Source organism: Notechis scutatus, chromosome 8, assembly GCF_049901735.1.
Source record: "Notechis scutatus isolate UNSWTSFEM ecotype Mainland chromosome 8, rNotScu1.2, whole genome shotgun sequence".
Lineage (NCBI taxonomy): Eukaryota > Metazoa > Chordata > Lepidosauria > Squamata > Elapidae > Notechis > Notechis scutatus.
This window is the reverse complement of record NC_142016.1, coordinates 13,679,498-13,697,682: the sequence shown is the minus strand read 5'-3', so window position 1 is coordinate 13,697,682 and position 18,185 is coordinate 13,679,498. Positions and strand designations below refer to the sequence as shown.

Here is an 18,185-nt window from a genome sequence, read left to right as displayed (position 1 = left end):
CTTTTCCATTTTTTTCTCTCCCCCCCTCCAACACACACAGCTAGCAAGCAATCCAGACCAGAAGCACTGAGCGACCCAGGTAAAGCTTTAAAACACAGCTGGAGAAACCAGCATTTACATCCCTGCAGGACTGGCAATGAGAGGTGCTGGGAATTGTAGTACAGCAACATTTTCAAGGCTCAGAGACCATTTGCTCTAAGCCAGGGGTGTCAAACTCCATTTCATTGAGGGCCACATCAGGGTTGTGTTTGAACTCAGGGGGTGGGAGGACGGGTGTGTGTGTGGCCAGCTCGATATATCACTTGTGTCAGGGGGGTTGCCAGTGATGGCCCGAGCGCTCTCCCAGCGAAAACGGGCTCCCGCACTCCGTTTTCGGCTGCAACAGCCTCCTGCAACCCTCTGCCAGTGAAATTGGAGCTTGGGATTGCTGCCTGTGGCCCTTGCAACCTCCATTTTTGGCTGTAACGGCCTCCTGCAACCCTCTGCCAGCAAAAATTGAGCTAGAGAGGGCCATCCGCAGACCTTGTGAGCTCCATTTTCGGCTGTGACAACCTCTTGCAACCCTCTGTTACCAAAAATGGAGCTTGGGAGGGCTGCCCATGGCCCTCTTGAGCTCTGTTTTCACTGGCAGAGGCAATGTGGGCCGGTCCTTTGCTGTTTCCAGGGTGGCCCTTTGGGCCAGATCTAAGCATCTCGCGGGCCAGATCCGGCCCCCGGGCCTTGAGTTTGACACCCCTTATGATGACCCGGAGTGTGACACAAAAGCAACAAAGTCACAAAAATAGGTAAAGCCCCCTTAATACCTCCAACTTGGCCCCCAATGTCGTTATCATCAGCTGGAGAAAAGAAAACTCTCCCAAGAACAGTTTTTAAAGGGAAGAAATTCAGTCCGAACCCAAACACTCTTTTTAAATCCTGTTTTTCCAGCTGCCACTAATTAAGGGAATCAGGACCCTTTTCTCCCCCGTAACCCACCTAACTCACATTGCTCCCTTATCTGTTCCTCCCTGCGTGCCCTAGGATGAAGAGGGGGCTGGGCCTGGGTCTTCCTCTGAATGCCCAGCTGGCCTGTGCCCTTCCCCAGTTTCCTCCACAGCCACCAGAGCCACACTCCCACTCCCTGTCAACTGCTCAATCTCCCCCTCGGAATCAGATTCCAACAAGGGCAAGACACCCCTGCCCTAGGCCACAGGTGTCAAACTCACCACGTCATGTTGCCGTTTCATGATGCTTTTCCCATTCACCGAGCTGGGGCGGGCGTGGCCTGCATGTGACACATCTGGCCCATGGGCCACCGGTTTGATACCCCTCCTCTAGATGCTCATTGTAAATATTCTTGGTTTATTCATAACCAGGTGAGCCCTGCTGATTTTTAAAATGTGTTGGGGCCAGGATAGAAACACTTAAAAAAAACAAAAACCCTCCCAGAAGCCATCTTTCATATGCAGCCCTATAAATTCCTGAGATTTTAAATGATCCAGTTTTGGCTTAGTATTATTTGTGGATGAGCTTACCCAACAAACCATGGATTAGCAGTTTGGCATAGTGATTAATGTACCAGGCTAGGAATCAGGAGACAGTGAGTTCTAGTCCCACCTTAGGCATGAAACTGTCTGGGTGACTTCGGGCCAGTCAACTTTCTCTCAGCTCAACCCACCTCACAAGGTTGTTGTGCGGAAAAAAAAGGAGAGGAAAGTGTATTAAGTGTTGTTCACAGCCTTGAATTATTTCTAAAAATTTTTTAAAGGTGGGATAGAAATAAATAAATAAATAAATAAATAAATAAATAAATAAATAAATAAATAAATAAATAAATAAATAAATACAGGTAGTTCTCAACTTACAAGTTTGTTCAGTGACGGTTCGAAGTCACAATGATACTGAAGAAAATAACTGATGAGCATTTTTCACAATTATGGCCATTGCAGCATCACCCACGATCACCTGATTTACATCCAGATGCTTGACAATTGGTTCCAATTTATGATGGCTGCAGTGCTTTGAGGTCACATGATCCCCTTTTTTGTGACTTTCTGACAAGCAAAGTCAATGGGGAAGCCAGATTCACACAACAACCCTGCTACTCACTGAACGACTGCAGTGACTTGCTTAACAAATGTGGCAAGGAAAGTCGTAAAACGGGGCAGAACTCACTTAGCAAATTTTTCACCTAGCAACATAAATTCAGTTGGTGGTTGTTAAGTCGAGGACCACCTGTACAATTTTAAAGGCCTTAACAATTGAATTGAATTGAATTCTTTATTGTCATTGTACGTATATACACAGTGTACACATACAACAAAATTCACATAACACCCAGACCCAACACGCACACACACATGACAATCTTCAAACATACCCTCACCCACCAAAATTCCCCGCCCCCTAAAAACACACAAGCATCCACACAACAGACCAAGTAATATTGTCCAACAGCTCACTGATGATGGTCCTTAAATTCATTGTTAAGTGCAATTATAGCTCTGGGATAAAAACTGTTCAGAAAACGTGTGGTCCGAGTTTTAATTGTTGTGTATCTTCTGTCAGAAGGCAACAGTTCACAAAGATTGTGAGCAGGATGGGAAGAGTCTCTCAGAATGTTGTGCAACATCCACAAACAGTGAGATGTGAAGATGTCATCCAGGGCTGGTAGCTGGAGCCCAATGATATTCTGGGCAGTTTTAATGATTCTGATGTCATTAAAACAAGATGTCCAGACCAGTGTTGCTTTCTCTTACCTGCATGTATTTGTGTGTGTATACACACACACATATATACACACACATACAGTACACACACACACACACACACACACACACACACAAAGATCCTAGGCATTGTACTAATTTCTGCACAATATCCACGTTCAGGTAGGACATGGCTGTGTTTGCATAACATACCCGATGAAGGGATTGACTCAGTCTCTCCATTTGCATTATCAACTGAACCCCGAGCTAATCAAAGGCCTAAATTTGCATAATATGCAAAACCACCCACCAAGGTTAACTCTAAATGAATTGCAAGGTGTTCTCCAAGTGCAGTTGCAGGGTCTCTATTGGTTAAGCACACCATACAAATTAGCTGCTAGAGAGGCAGACCAACAACTCTGGCTTGAACAAATAGTCTTATTCCCCAGAATCTTTACTCATGCTGTTGGGCGTAATCATGTTCAGTTTCCAAATTCCCTGCAAATGGAAAATAATATCAATACTATAACTTAAACACATTGAAATACAGTGTAAAATATAGAATGAAAAAAAATTGACCACCCTGTATCTAGTTAAATATACTATAAGATAGTCCCATTCCATGATTGGGGATGGCTCGAAAATTCTCTTTAATTTCTTGAGAAAATTATCTTCCATCAAATTGAACAAAAACTTCTAGGGAAAAAAGCCTGTGGGAATTTCTTTGCCTGCCAGCATCAATGTTGGCATGGAATTGGCAAGGCCAATTCAAGCTCAGCTTATTGAAATCTATGCACCAGAAACCAAGCAATGGAAACCACAAATAGCTTTGCTCTGTTATAATGTAAATATTGACTTAAAAACTTAAAAGCTTTACACTTAGTTGTGTACATTGGTGTGTCTGTGTATGTGCCTGTAGATATAGGCAGTCCTTGTGTGATGACCCGGGGCATGGCACAAAAATAACAAAGTCACAAAAGTAGATAAATTCCCTTTAATACCTCCAACTTGGCCACCAATGTCCACCAATGTCCTCGGCTGGGGATCAAACTCTTCCAAAAACAGTCTACAAAGAGAAGAAATGCAGTCCGAACCCAGATAAATTAGAAATAAAAAAAACCAACACAAACCACGCTGAAGTAATTAACACGACAGGCCAGGATGATAAATTGCAGACTTTCAAAGGATAACGCAGCACCCATAGTTGGGAGGATGCCAAAACCCAGATAAGCCTCGACAAAGATAATGCACCCTTTGCTTCCAGCAAGGTGCTGTGTGCAAACGCCCTTTTTATATCCTGTTCTCCCAGCTGCAACTAATGAAAGGGATCAGGGCCCTTTTCTCTCTCGCAATCCACATTGCTCCCTTCTCCGTTCCTCCCTGCATGCCCTAGGATGAAGAGGGGATGGCTCTGGGTCTTCCTCCGAATGCCCAGCCGGCCTGTGCCTTAACCCCATTTCCTCCACAGCCACCAGAGCTACAGTCCCACTCCCTGTCAGCTGCTCAATCTCCCCCTCAGAATCAGACTCCAACAAGGACATGACACCTTGCCTTACAACAGTTTAGTGACCGTTCAAAGTTTCAATGGTACTGAAAAAAGTGACTTAGGACTATTTTTCACACTTACGACCAATGTAGCACCTCCCTTGTCACATGATCAAAATCCAGACGCTTGCAACTGGTTCATATTTATGACGGTTGCTGCTTCTCGTGATCCCCTTTTGCAGCCTTCTGACAAGCAAAGTCAATGGGGAAGCCGGATTCACTTAACAACCACTTCACAACTGCAGTGATTCACTTAACAACTGTGGCAAGAAAGGTTGCCAAATGGGGCGAGACTTGCTTGTAACAACTGCTATCACTTAGCAACAGAAATTGGGGGCCTCAATTGTGATCCTTAGTCAAGGATTCCTTTTACACGTATGCACATCAGCACGTCACTAAAGGTTCTAACAATCAAACTGTCTTTGCATACATGGTCCAATCAAATTCCTACTACATAGATTAGATTAGAATTCTTTATTGGCCAAGTGTGATTGGACACACAAGGAATTTGTCTTGGTGCAAATGCTCTCAGTGTACATAAAAGAAAAGAGACATTGGCCACAAATCAAGAATCATCAGGTCCAACACTTAATGATAGTCATAGGGTACAATAAGCAATCAAATCATACTAGGAAACAGTCAATATAAATCATAAGGATACAAGCGACAAAGTTACAGTCATACAGTCACAAGTGGGAGGGGATGGGTGATAAGGAGTGATGAGAAGATTAACAGTAATGGTAGTGCAGACTTTGTAAATAGTTGGACAGTGTTGAGGGAATTATTTGTTTAGCAGAGTGATGGCATTTGGGGAAAAACTGTCCTTGTGTCTAGTTGTTCTGGTGTGCAGTGCTCTATAGCGTCGTTTTGAGGGAAGGAGTTGAAACAGTTTATGTCCAGGATGTGAGGGGTCTGTAAATATTTTCACAGTCCTCTTTTTGACTCCTGCAGTATACAAGTCCTTGACTGAAGGCAGGTTGGTAGCCATTGGGTTTTGGTTTTTTTGCAGTCCTAATTATCCTCTGAAGTCTGTGTCTGTCCTGCTGGGCTGCAGAACCAAACCAGACAGTTATAGAGGTGCAGATGATAGATTCAATAATACCAAATATCACATATTTGTCCATATGTGAAACTTGATTAATTTTAATCTTGGCTGGGTTTTATAGCTTATAATGTTATATTAACCCAGGTCTTCCAGCGAAGTTTATGATTCAGTTCCTTTTGCAAACACCAACAGGGTAAGTCAGCAACTAGATTAAAGAATATTGTGCAAATAAGGGTCAGTTTTCTTTCTTAAAATCATCAAACAATTTGGGAGCGGTTCCCAGGTCACATCCTGGTTCATTGGCACATGTGAGCTATTAAAGGCATGTTTCATTTATCTCAATTGAAATTTTCACTCTTCTTTAATTAGGTGGCATCCAGACCTAGCAAAACAAGCTTAAATGACTTTAAAACAGGATTACTCAAAAATGGGTATCCCAATTTAGCTGGAGCTTTCCTGGAGAACTCAAATCATGGCAACTTGATAGTAGAAAATATATTTTTGTAGCTATTTAGAAGTGAGGTCATTTAGATTATTTCATTGAATGAAATTAGATTAAATGTATTAGTCTGTAGATCTGTTTAAGATTATATAAGCTTCTTGACTAATATAATTTATTTCTTATCACCTACAGTGTCCTGGAAAAACTGGCGAAGAGATACATCTTTAAGGAAGACCTCAGTTTATTGTATTATTTCAGTTTCATTTAATTGCTTTACTCTGATTTATCTGAACTAACTTGCATTTGGCCTTAACAGCTAAAGATTCATTTATTATAAAAACAGAATTAAACAAATTGAAATTATGGAACTTCTAATCTCATCTAATATCTAATAAGGACAGTAGCAGCAACATTCTAAAAACAAAGGATAAACCTAAGTAGATGTTTGTAAATTATCAATTTAAAAAAAACCCAATAAATAATATTCAAAGGCATCAAAGACAATATTCAACCTGGTACTGAAAAAATGGGGAAAGCGGGAAAGTGGGGACAGGTTGAACTCTTTTGAGAGAGATCATGGAAGACCAATTAATAGTAAGTGCACTGGAAATCTGTATATACATGAATTATGGGATTCCATATCTGAAACATTTCATTGGCCAAATTATAATTTTCAGGGATTGAAAACTGTATTTGGCTTTTATGTGGTGTGCCAGATATCATATTCCAAAAAAAAGAGAGGGAGGGAGAACAGGACAAAAGTAAAAGTGGCTACAGTTCCATTTACTTGTAATTATGATTCCAGATCAGTGTTTCTCAACATTGGCAACTTTTAAGATTGGTGGACTTCAGCTCCCAGAATTCCCCATCCAGCTCTTGCATCATTTTTGGGACCAGGGAGAGGAGTCAAATCTGGCTAATGCTGCAGTAGGATTGGTGCGTTCTGGCTGGGGAATTCTGGGATTTGAAGTCAACCTATCTTCAAGGGGTCAAGGTTGAGAATCACTCTTCCAGAAAACACAATTTTTCCTTAATTAAGCTTTTAATGATTTTCTCTTTCTCTCACTTTAAAATGGCAATTTGGTGACAGCTTTTGGCAGACATGGGAAGCTATGCCCAAGTTCTGTGGAGGCCATGTGTGATGAGGATCTTAGATTACACTCCTTTGGGTTCAACCCAGCACTTTAGCTCGGTTAACACATGCGTTGAACTAGGTCTTTCCAAGTCTCAGGACAAAGCACCAATCTCTTTGGGTGCAGCCCTGGATCTCTTAGCCCAGACCTGGTGCTCTTACAAAGCCACATAGTATTTTGTTTGGTTTTGCCTTGGGGTGGATGGAAACATGCTCAATTGTGACTTATCCATGAAACTGTACTTAAAAATGGTTACAGTCTAGCTTGCTACAATTAAATTTGTGTGGGTACAACTGAGAGCTAATGGAGATAGGGGTAATAATGTAAATATACCCTGTTCTGTCTTGAGAGGAGAGAGAGAGAGAGAGAGACAGACAGACAGACAGACGACTGCTGCTTTTGATGTAAACAATACTGTGCTATGTCTATGGCGATTCTCAGTCATCCAAGTCATGGCTGTCCCAAAGGTGCTTTTTCAAGAGGCAACTGGACTTTCTGATTTTCTTTGAAGATATTTCATTTCTCATCCAAGAAGCTTCTTCAGCTTTGACTGGATGATAGGGAATGGAAAGATTTATACTCCTTGCTGATACCTGGTCATTTGCATTCTTTTAGTGAGTCTTTAAGGCCAGAAGCTTCTTGGATGAGAAGTCAAATGTCTTCAAAGGAAAACCAGAAAGTCTAGTTGCCATTTGGGTAAAAAAAACAAAAAAACACCTTTGGGACAATACTGTTCTATATACTAATCTATATATAACCAGCAGAGGGCAGCAATGCCATTTTATTCTGCGATGTTTGCCAGGTTATCTACAACATCACTGTTTCTCAAACTTTGCAACTTTTAAGAGATGTGGACTACAATACTTAGAATTCCCAGCCTGCTCTTCCACCATCTTTAGGGACCAGAGGGAGAGTTATCAAAATTGGCCAATTCCTGGAGGATTGGTGCTTGGGGTTAAGTTGGAAAGCAATCCTTTTGAAGGGCTTTGCAAAGCAACATCTGCACACATACACACAAACACCCGCAGCTTGTGCTAATAAAAGTCAAGATGGCAGCCATGCCTATTTTTTTGTGTGTGTCACATGTAGATCTGCTTCTAAAAGCGGGCACCTAGTTTTGCTTTCAATGGCACCAATGCCCTTTTCCAAATATGGGTCTGCCGGATGAAGTTTAAAAGGGAAAATTGCTTCCTTGCTCTAGGGAGAGAATGGCTTTTTCTCCCATGATATAAAATGTATTTATATCCTGGCTTTTCTTATTTAAAAAAATAAATCAAGGAGGCAAATATACCTTCCTCCTCCCATTTTCCCAACAACTCTGTGAGGGGAGGTAGTTTTGGCTGAGAGGGTGACTAGCCCAAAGTCACCCATCTGGCTTTCATGGCCAAGGTGGAACTTGAACTCAGGATCTCCCGCTTTCTAGCCTGTATCTTAGCACAGCTGGCTGGAGAATTCTGGGAGTTGAAGTCCACAAGTCTTAAAGTTGCCAAGTTTGGGGACCCCTGATCCAGCTCGTGACTGTCCCAAAGGTGCTTTTTTCAGGAGGCAGACTGGTCCAAGTCAGAGCTGAAGAAGCTTCTTGGATGAGAAGCGAAACATCTTCCAAGAAAAACAACAGAAAGTCCAGTTGCCGCCTGGGGGGGAAAAAAAGCATCTTTGGGACAGCCATCACCTGGATCAGGGTCTTCCAACCTTGGCCACTTTAAGCCTGGCGGACTTCCAACTCCCCGAGCTGGCTGGGGAATTCTGGGAGTTGAAGTCCTCCAGGCTTAAAGTGGCCAAGGTTGGAGACCCCTGACCTGGATGACCGAGAATCTCTATTTTATTTATTTATTTTTGTCAATTGCTTACAAGATAATAGGTATAAGTAAAAACATAGTTATGAATACATGGATACATATAAGAAAAATGAAAAAATAAAAGAAATAATAGGACAGGGACGGTAGGCACGTTGGGGTGCTTATGCACAGACCTCTTAGGAAAGGGATGAGGTCAATAGTAGACAGTCTAAGGTTAAAGTTTTTGGGGTTTGGGGAAAAAACCCCAGAGTCAGGTAGAGTACTCCAGACATTTGACCACTCTGTTACTGAAGTCGTATTTCCTGCAATCAAGTTTGGTACGGTTAACTTTGAGTTTGTATCTATTGTGTGCTCTTGTATTGTTATGATTGAAGCTGAAGTATTCATTGACAGGTAGGACATTGCAATGTATGATTTTATATACTATACTTAGATCGGACCGGAGGTGGCGTAGTTCGTTTTCTAGGTGTAGAATTTCAAGTCTGGTGGCATAAGGTGTTCTGCACCGAGTAGAGGAGTGGAGAACTTCTTGTGAAATATTTCTGGACTTTCTCAACTGTGCTAATATCAGATATGTAATGTGAGTTCCAGACTGATGAGCTGTATTCGAGTAATGGTCTAGCAAATGTTTTGTATGCTCTAGTTATTAGTGTAATATTACCAGAGAAAAAGCTACGTAAGATTAGGTTAACAACTCTTAATGCCTTTTTGGCTATGTAGTTACAGTGGGCTCTAGCACTACAGCCTTTTTTTTGTTTTTGTTTACAGCAAGTTAGATTTCGGCCTTTTAGCGAGCCGCGCGAATGCAGTCCAGAATTTCCCACTCCGGCCCCTCCTTTGTTCCAAGACCACAAGGCGGCTGCAGGTTCAGCTAGCCCCGCTTCCAAGAAGCGGCAGAGGCAGGACGTGGATTCCCGCAGGCCGGAGCCGCTCGCTGCCAACCCAACGCCATCTCCGGTCCCGGCCTGATCACCGCCCGGAGGCTTCCCCGGCTTGTTGCTTTAAAAAAGCGAGCGAGCCGAAAGGCGTGCGAGGAGGGCCATCTCAGGGTCAGTTATTGGCCTGGCTCCGCCCACGCCCCCCTGACGGGCGGGGGGCAAGGAAGGCGGAGTCCCATTGGCGACTCGTGCGGCGCCGGGGCCACGCCGCGCTTCCCCTTTAAGAGCCGCACCTCCGCTCTTCCTCCTCGCGGTACAAAATGTATCAAATCCGGTGGGCGGGGACGCGCCGGGGTTGCCGCCGGCCAATGGGAGCGCGGCCTTTTCCGCGGGAGATCCGAATTTCGCGGCACGTAGTTTGGCGCTTAAAAAAAAAAAAAAAAAAAAGAGGAGAGCGAGTGAAGGAGGAACGGAAAGAGAAAGGGCTGGGCAGCCATCGGGTCCTTTTCTTGTCCCAATCCAGATCCATCCTTGGCCCCGGCAGCTTTGGCACCGACCGGGAAACTTGCAGCAGCCCAGCCGGGAGTCCTAAGGAGCCTTACGGGTCTGAAGGAGTCCATGAAAGGGGGCTAGCAGGAACCTCCCCCGGGGGGCTCGGGTTCGGGGCCCGGGCTGCTTGCTCGGATCCCTGCCCGGTTTGGGGTGCTTCCAAAAGCCTCGCAGCCCCGCCAGCTGCTATAAGACCGTAGGAGCGGAGATCGGAGGGAAACCTTTTCCCCGTCGCCCACCCTCCAACCCCGGGTCTCCCGGGCAATTTTACAACCCAAACGCTTCCCGGAGGGTTTTTTTTTACACCCCCCGCAATCCGACCCTGCGTTTTCTCCCCCTCCCCCCGGCCACAAAAAGCTTTTTATTTTTATTTGCAAGCGAGGCGCGGGTGGCGGGGGCATCGCTCGGGCATGAGCCCGCTGGCCGAGCTTGCAACTTTTGCAGCCCAACTCCCGGGAAAGTCCCCTCTGACAAAGGCCGGCGCGGATCTCGGGGTGCTTTGGATTTGGGGGGACCCGCAAGCCAACGGGCCTGGTTCGAGAAGAGGCGTGGGGAGGGCCGAGGAAAGAACCAGTGACCCCCACCCACCCACCCATCCCCATGGCTGACTCTTCCAAGAAAAAAGAGAGACCCGCGTGGATGAAGAGACCCGGACCGTGTGAACGCTGCAACCTCGCTTCGGTTTTCCTTTGGACTTTATTTTTCCCCTCCCCCATCCTTTCTTTCCTCTCCCCGCTTTGCAAAGTACCCTAAGGGCCGATCCTGGCTAATTCCCCACCACCACCACCACCACCACCACCGATGGCAGTTTTAAATGGCTAAGGAGGACTTTCCCCCTATTGTACCTTGCCAGGTCGGTCCCGACACGCGTTGGCTGGAAGTCCCGAGCCCTTCCCGGTGCCGCCTGGCTTCTCTCGGAGGAAGGCCATGCTGAGAATCCCCAAAGCTGGGCCTCCTTCCGCCCCGGCCCGAGGGGCGCCTTCCCTCGTCCCCCCCCAGCCACAAAAGAAAAGCATGGCTGTCGGCGGCTCGGCCGAGTTGGTGGTGGCCGAGCTGGCAGCCGGCCCTGCGGTGCGGGCTCTCCCCGCAGCCTATTTCGCTCAGGTGTACCCCCAGGCGGCGGTGGTCGCTCCGTTACCTCGAGGCGGTTGCCTTTATGCCACCCCGCATGGACCTGAGATCAAAACCATGAGATCGGCCTCCACGGGAAAACTGCCGGTAATTTCTCTCTCTCTCTCTCTTTTCTTCTTCTTCCCCTTCCCCCCCCTCCCTCTGTTTGAGAATTGTCACTGAATTCTTGTTCCTTGGGGGGTTGAGTTTTGGGGGTCTCTTTGTTATGCCTACCTGGCCAGATCCAGAAGCAAGGGCCTGCAAGGCACTATAGAAGCCCTGGTATAGTTTGATTTGATTTGGGGTGATGGTCTTGGGGTGACCCCATCCGATTGGGGTACCCTCCCAAACCACCAGTTAAGTCCTTTGCTTGGCGTGGTACTTCAACCCAGTCGACCATAAGGTTGACCCCGATCCACCCCCTTAATCTATTAAGCTGGCTTGTTTGGTGGCACAAAGTTTTGCTTGGAACCCAGCTAGGAAAGTTTGTTAAAAAGAAGAAAAGAAAAAAACCACAACCCTCTTTTGGGGTGAACTCCGCATGGCTCAAAACGTTGGGTGAAGGCCACTCTTGGGTCCTTCTGCAAGTTCAGTGCCTTATCAAAATAGTTTCAGGGTCTGGACCACCTTGTGGAAATCTTGAGTTTGGGGGGTGCATTATTCACTGGTCCTTTGTGGGGTTTATGCTGGTGGGGGGGAGGGGGAGAAGAGGGAGATGGGGAAGTGTCCAGTGCAAATACTCAACAAGATGTGATTCTCAAGGCTGTCTTAACTTCCCCTGGTCTTTGCTTCTCCTTTTTGTTGTACAAATTGGATGAATTTGTAATTCTGCCTTAACTATATATATATATAGTTATAGGCTTCCTTCCCTGGTCTTTCCTATCTATCTATCTATCTATCTATCTATCTATCTATCTATCTATCTATCTATCTATCTATCTATCTATCTATCTCAAGGGTCTTCAAATTAAGACTTGTGGACTTCAACTCCCAGAATTCCTCCTGCAGTCATGTTAGCTTAGGAATTCTGGGAGTTGAAGTCCACAAGTCTTAAAGCTGTCAAGTTTGAAGACCCCTAATGGAAAGACCAGAGCAGGAAGCTTATTTCTAAATACAAAGGAGAAGAAGAAGAATATTAAGCCCACATTGCCATCCACCAGAGCTTGGAAGAGAACATGAAGAAATGGATCCAAACTTTACCTGTGGACCCATTGATATTTCTAACTGTGAGCTTCTCTCTCCTTCCATCCTCCAAATTCTTTTGCCTTTTTGGATTATGCATGAGTTGAAAGTCACACCAAGGGCTGATGTTTTTCTCTAGCACAGCGGCCCTCAAACTTGCCAACTTTAAGACTTGTGGACTTCAACTTCCAAAATTCTAGGAGTTGAAGTCCACAAGTCTTAAAGTTGGCAAGTTTGGAGACCTCTGCTCTAGCAGATGTTGGTGGTGCTTCTTGAAATGGCATTATGGGATGGCGAGGGTGTTCCAGAATGCAGGGAATCTTGAGCTTGGTTTAAGGAAAGGAAAATGAAAGACAAAGGACAGGGGGTTCAAATTCTCTAGCTTGCCAAACATCTAAACTAGGTTTCTCCCCAGTTTATTAAAAATTGAGGAGATTGCTAATACCCTAAAATAACTGGGCAAGTGGCAAGGACTGCCTGCTTTCAAACTGAACAGTCTGGATTTGCCAAGTGATAAAGGACAGGTCACTGTGACATTCTTACTGTATTTTGGAATGAGGCTACACTGGGACATCAGAAGAACATCAACTATGGAATGCAGTTCGCCTAGTGCTGCTAAAGCTGTTAGTGTTAAGCTGACCAGAACAGATGCTAGAGGAGGCCAAGATCTTGGTGCACCACCTTCTGCTTTTCTGGATTGGCCAGTCAGAGATTCTAAGAAAGCTTACATGTAACATATAATGACAATTCTAATGAATTTCCAACTTATTTTCAAGGATGTAGTACTGCTGACTGGAGGTTTAGAGCAAGGGTCTTCAAACTTGGCAACTTTAAGACTTGTGGACTTCAACTCCCAGAATTCCTGAGCTAACATGACTGGAGGAGGGGGGATTCTGGGAGTTGAAGTCCACAAGTCTTAAAGCTGCCAAGTTTGAAGACCCTTGGTTTAGAGTCATAAGATCTCCAGATGTATAATCCTAGAAAATGGATGGTGAAACTTACAGTATTTAAAGTAGGGATAAAGGGATCATACACCATCCTTTGTATTTCAGCTTCCATCGTATTTGGCTATTGTCCATGTTGGCTGTGGGTTGTAGAGGATTGGAGTCCCATCAGAGTTCAACCAATTTCTCACAGTTCCCTTGAGAGTAAATACTCTTTCTTATCTTAGAAGAATGTAATGTGTGGGTTTCTACCTAAATGGTTGATCTGAAGGACAGCGAGGGACTTGACTTGGGAGAAAACCAATACAGAGCAGTGACTCCTGGAATAGTAAAGGCCAGGTAGCTTCCTTGGAAGCAAGTAGTTTAATCCGCTCTAGACTTAGATATTGTATCAAACCATTGTGCTGTTGCCTTGATTTTGACTTCAGATATACAAACATAGCCTACTGTGATTTATTCACCTTATTTATCAACATGGTTGGTTTTTTGGAGGGTATTTGACGCACAGGCTTGAATTTGCCGCTGTTGGCTGCCTTATGACTGACTACATTATTCCATATGGGAAAATTTTGGGTACTCGTCATTTTTGGTACTTATGGTGCCTCCTGGAATTAATTAATGATGAGCACCGAGGTATTATACTGTACCTCCAAGACTGAACCTAAGCTAAGCCAAATGCAGTTGGTCCCATATCTTTTAAGATGTTGCGTGAACCAGGCAGAGTTGTTGTCGGCTGCCTGAACAGATGGCAGGTTTTTCTGAATGGGAACTTCAGCCTTAATGGAGCATTTCCATTATTAGCTATCAACGTAGCATCATCAGCAAGTATAGGATATTCATACTTCTTCCTCTGGTTTTAAAACCACCTTTGTCTTCTTCCAACCAAGCCTCCTTCAGTATATATTGTGCATGTAGGTTTAACAAATTAGAATAGAATAGAATAGAATAGAATAGAATAGAATAGAATAGAATAGAGGTGGAATGGAATGGTATAGAATAGAATAGAAAATATGGAATGGAATAGAATAGAGGTGGAGTGGAATAGAATAGAATAGAAAATATGGAGTGGAGTGGAATAGAATAGAATTCTTTATTGGCCAAGTATGATTGGAAACAAGGAATTCGTCTTTGTTGCATAAGCTCTCATCATACATAAAAGATACAAATGATAAATCATGATCATAGTCATCATAAAATGCATTCATCAATCATAAAATACAACATTTAGTGATAGTCATAGGATGCTAAATAAGCAATAAGAGAAGAGCATACAACCTTGTAGCATCCTTGCCAACCTGGGACCAGTCCCGCTTCACCATGTTTTGTCTGGATTTTGGCTTCCTGTCCTGTGTGAAGGTTTTGCGCAATGATAGTGACACGTTCCAGCATTCCCTAAGGAAATTGCACAGCTTAACATGGTCACCCAATCAAAAGCTTTCTACGATCAGTGAAGCACCCATTCACTTTTGGGTATCCTTTGGCATCCCAGTGTGCATCAGCAATGTATTTTCTTCCTGGGCCTTTTGCAGAACCAGTTTAAGCATCTAATATTCTTTCTGCTTTTTAAATAGAGCTCCAAATGCACAACCAATCACACAACCATTTATAAGCTAAGGAGACTAGGCGAAGAAAATCTTCCTGATGTTACCCAGTCTGGTAATGAAACATTCAAAAACTAAATTGAAACAAGCTTGGAGCGCAAACCACTGCCAAAAACTAAAACGAGCTACAAGTATTTTCTATTATTTCATAATATCTTCTTTTCCAAATAGGGTTCTAATTGGCATTGGGTTACCCTAAGCATTCTTTTACTAGCACATGGAATGGAGGGTATTGTGTGATCGTTTGCACATTGTATTGAGTCACTTTTAGTGTTGCTATGTTGACAATTTTCTTCCAACCTGTTAAGTCTGGTCATTCTTCAGATTTGCCAGTATAGTTTGGCTCCAGCCTTTAATAATCCCTTTGCTTGCTGTATTTCTGTAGATCAGAGGTCTCCAAACTTGGCAACTTTGAGATTTGTGGACTTCAATTCCCAGAATTCCTCAGCCAGTCTGGCTGGGGGATTCTGGGAATTGAAGTCCACAAGTCTCAAAGTTGCCAAGTTTGGAGATCCCTGTTGTAGATGTTCCATCATTTCCTGTAGCCCAGGGGTCCCCAAACTGGCTGAGGAATTCTGGAAGTTGAAGTTGCCAAGTTTGGAGACCCCTGCTGTAGCCTTTCAGTCTGTGTTCAGTGTTGCTCTAACTTCATCTTCTAACCATAGAGGTTCTTAGAAGATAGCAATTATTTTCTAAAATATCTCGGATGTTCACATATTTACTTTGTGGAATTTCCATATGCTCTTTCCATTTTTGTTTGATTTTTTTTTTTTTAATCAATTCTGTCCGCTGGCCTCTTTTAGCATCCTAGGTTGGAACCTCTTTTTGGATTGAAAAAAAAAAGTGCTGTTTTTTAAGACTTCTCTTGTTTTCTGTGGCAGTTTTGATCTTCAGTGTCGGTGCATTAATGTGCAGATATTGTTATAATATTGTTTCTTGTTTTCTAACAGTTTTCAAAAATTCTTTGTTAAATTCATTCCTAAGAACCTTGCTTACTTAGCTTGGTTTTCTCTTTTTTTCTTGTTCAGTGTCTTTCCATCTTCACTGCCTGTACAGATATTGTTGTTGGGCTGTTTCTTGTCTTCTAACAGTTTTCTGAAATTATCAAAGAATTACAGTTCTTCTTAAGAACTCTGCTTTGTTTTCCCTTGACTTGAAAATGTCCTCCATCTGTTATGACATCCAGTTGGTTTTCTTCGGTTTTCTGGTCTTTGGAAGTCTCTTTTCACATTTGTCCTTAATAACTTCTTTGATTTCGTTCCAGAGGTCCTTTGGTTCTTTATCAATGAAGTTTAGGATTTCAAAGTGATCCCTGGTATTCTTAAAAATGGCCCAAGATCTTATGGTGGAAACTGCTGTTTTGTTCTACCACTTGAGCTTGGAACTTGCACAAAAGTGGTTTGTGATCTGATCCATCTGTTCCCTCACACAGCTATAACTGGGCTCTTCTGTTTCCTGAGACCAATAATATAGTTTATTTCTATGTGCTCTGTTTACATCCATGTAAATAAGTGTCATTTTGATGGCTCAAAGTCTGTGTTAGCAACAAATATATTATTGGAGGAACCAAAACTGATAAGTTGTTCTGTTTCATTTCTGTTTCCCAGAATATAGTGACAACTAGGTTTTGCTCTTTATAATTCCAGCTTTGGCATTCCAGTCTCACAACCACCAACAATCCTGCTGGCTTGTTCTATTGATTTCTCATTGAACTTGACCATAAAACTTTCTCTTGAACTTGACATAACTTTATCTTCTGCATCAGGTTTAGAACACTATCTTGGAAAAATGTCCAAGATAATGAAAGGGTTGTCTGTGTGAAGTTTAATTGATATTTGATTGTTGACTGCACGATATCCAAGTAGCGATGTTTGTTTGCCCTTCCTGACTATGAAATAATGCAGTTTCTTCTTGGTTTTCGATGTCTTGGGCATGACCTTCTGATTGAGTCTGATGTCGGCCCATTTCAATTCATTGATGCCTAAGATATTAAATGAGCAGCCAGTTCATTTTGCATTTCGCTGTGTTGAGTTATTCCATGTGGGTGACTTACACTGTTTAAGGAAAAGAAGGACCAGGGGTGATATGATAGCATTGCTCCAATATCTCAGGGGCTGCCCCAAAGAAGAGGGAGTCAAGCTATTCTCCAAAGCCCCTGAGGGCAGGATAAGAAGCCATGGGTGGAAACTAATCAAGGAGAGAAGCAACCTAAAACTAAGGAGAAATTTCCTGACAGTTAGAAACAATTAATCAGTGGAACAACGCTGGAGGTTTTTAAGAAGAGATTTGACAACCATTTGTCTGAAAAGGTACAGGATTCCCTCATGGACTAGAAAACCTCCTTCCAACTCTGTTATTTTGTTCTGCTCTGCTCATTTACTGACCGTTCGAAGTTACAGCAGCACTGAACAAAGTGTCTTATGACCATTTTTCTCACTTATGACCATTGCAGCATCCCCATGGCCAACATGTTCAAAATTCACATTGATTCATATTTATGATGGTTGCAGAATCCCATGGTCATGGGATCCCCTTTTGTGACCTTCTGACAAGCAAAGTCAATGGGGAAGCCAGATTCACTCAACAACCGGGTTGCTAACTTAACAACTGCAGTGATTCACTTAACAGCTGTGGCAACCAAGGTTGTAAAATGGGACAAAACTCACTTAACATATGTCTCATTTAGCAACAGAAGTTCTGGACCCCGTTGTGATCGTAAGTTGAGGACTAACTCTGTAGGAATGTTTCTGATGGAGTGCCTCTATATGAATTCTGCAACTGTCACAGGGGGCCTCTGTGGAACATCTGCTGACTGCTTTGGCCAGTGGGATTAATTGGCAGGGAAGCCTGGATCACCCTTCCCATCTCATGGACATTTGATGCCTTCCAACAGGTGTGAACTTTCGGTTAGATGCCCTCCTGTCAGAGTAGACATAACTCTCACTTTCCCTCTAGTTTCTCTTTCTGGTTTTTGAAATTCCTGGTTGACTAAACAACCCCATGTGGTCTAAACGTGGGTTTCATGCCATTTTCACCCAACTGGTCAGGTTTTCTCTTGTGTCACAACTACTATCTGCTTTTTCTATCTTTCTTCTGGTTAGTGCCTTAAATTGCCCTTTGAGAAGTTCCCCAGTTCAACAAGGTAACAACAAAACTGAGATTATCTTCCTTAGCTTCATGCCCTGAGACTTTGGAGCTTTAATCTGGAAACTCTTAGCAGGTCAACAAACAGCTTGAATCCTATCACTGGGTTTGTGCAATCACATTCAA

General features: G+C 43.5%; 1 protein-coding gene across 1 annotated transcript in view; it reads left to right on the top strand.

Annotated features, from left to right (window-relative positions):
- The first annotated feature begins 9,976 nt into the window (after positions 1-9,976).
- E2F2 (E2F transcription factor 2) overlaps positions 9,977-18,185 on the top strand; it is a 47,188-nt gene continuing 38,979 nt past the window's right edge. The window contains exon 1 of the mRNA XM_026676138.2: positions 9,977-11,296. Within this exon, the coding sequence (XP_026531923.2) occupies positions 11,006-11,296 (291 nt within the window). The 5' untranslated portion in view covers positions 9,977-11,005. The remainder of the gene's footprint in view (positions 11,297-18,185) is intronic.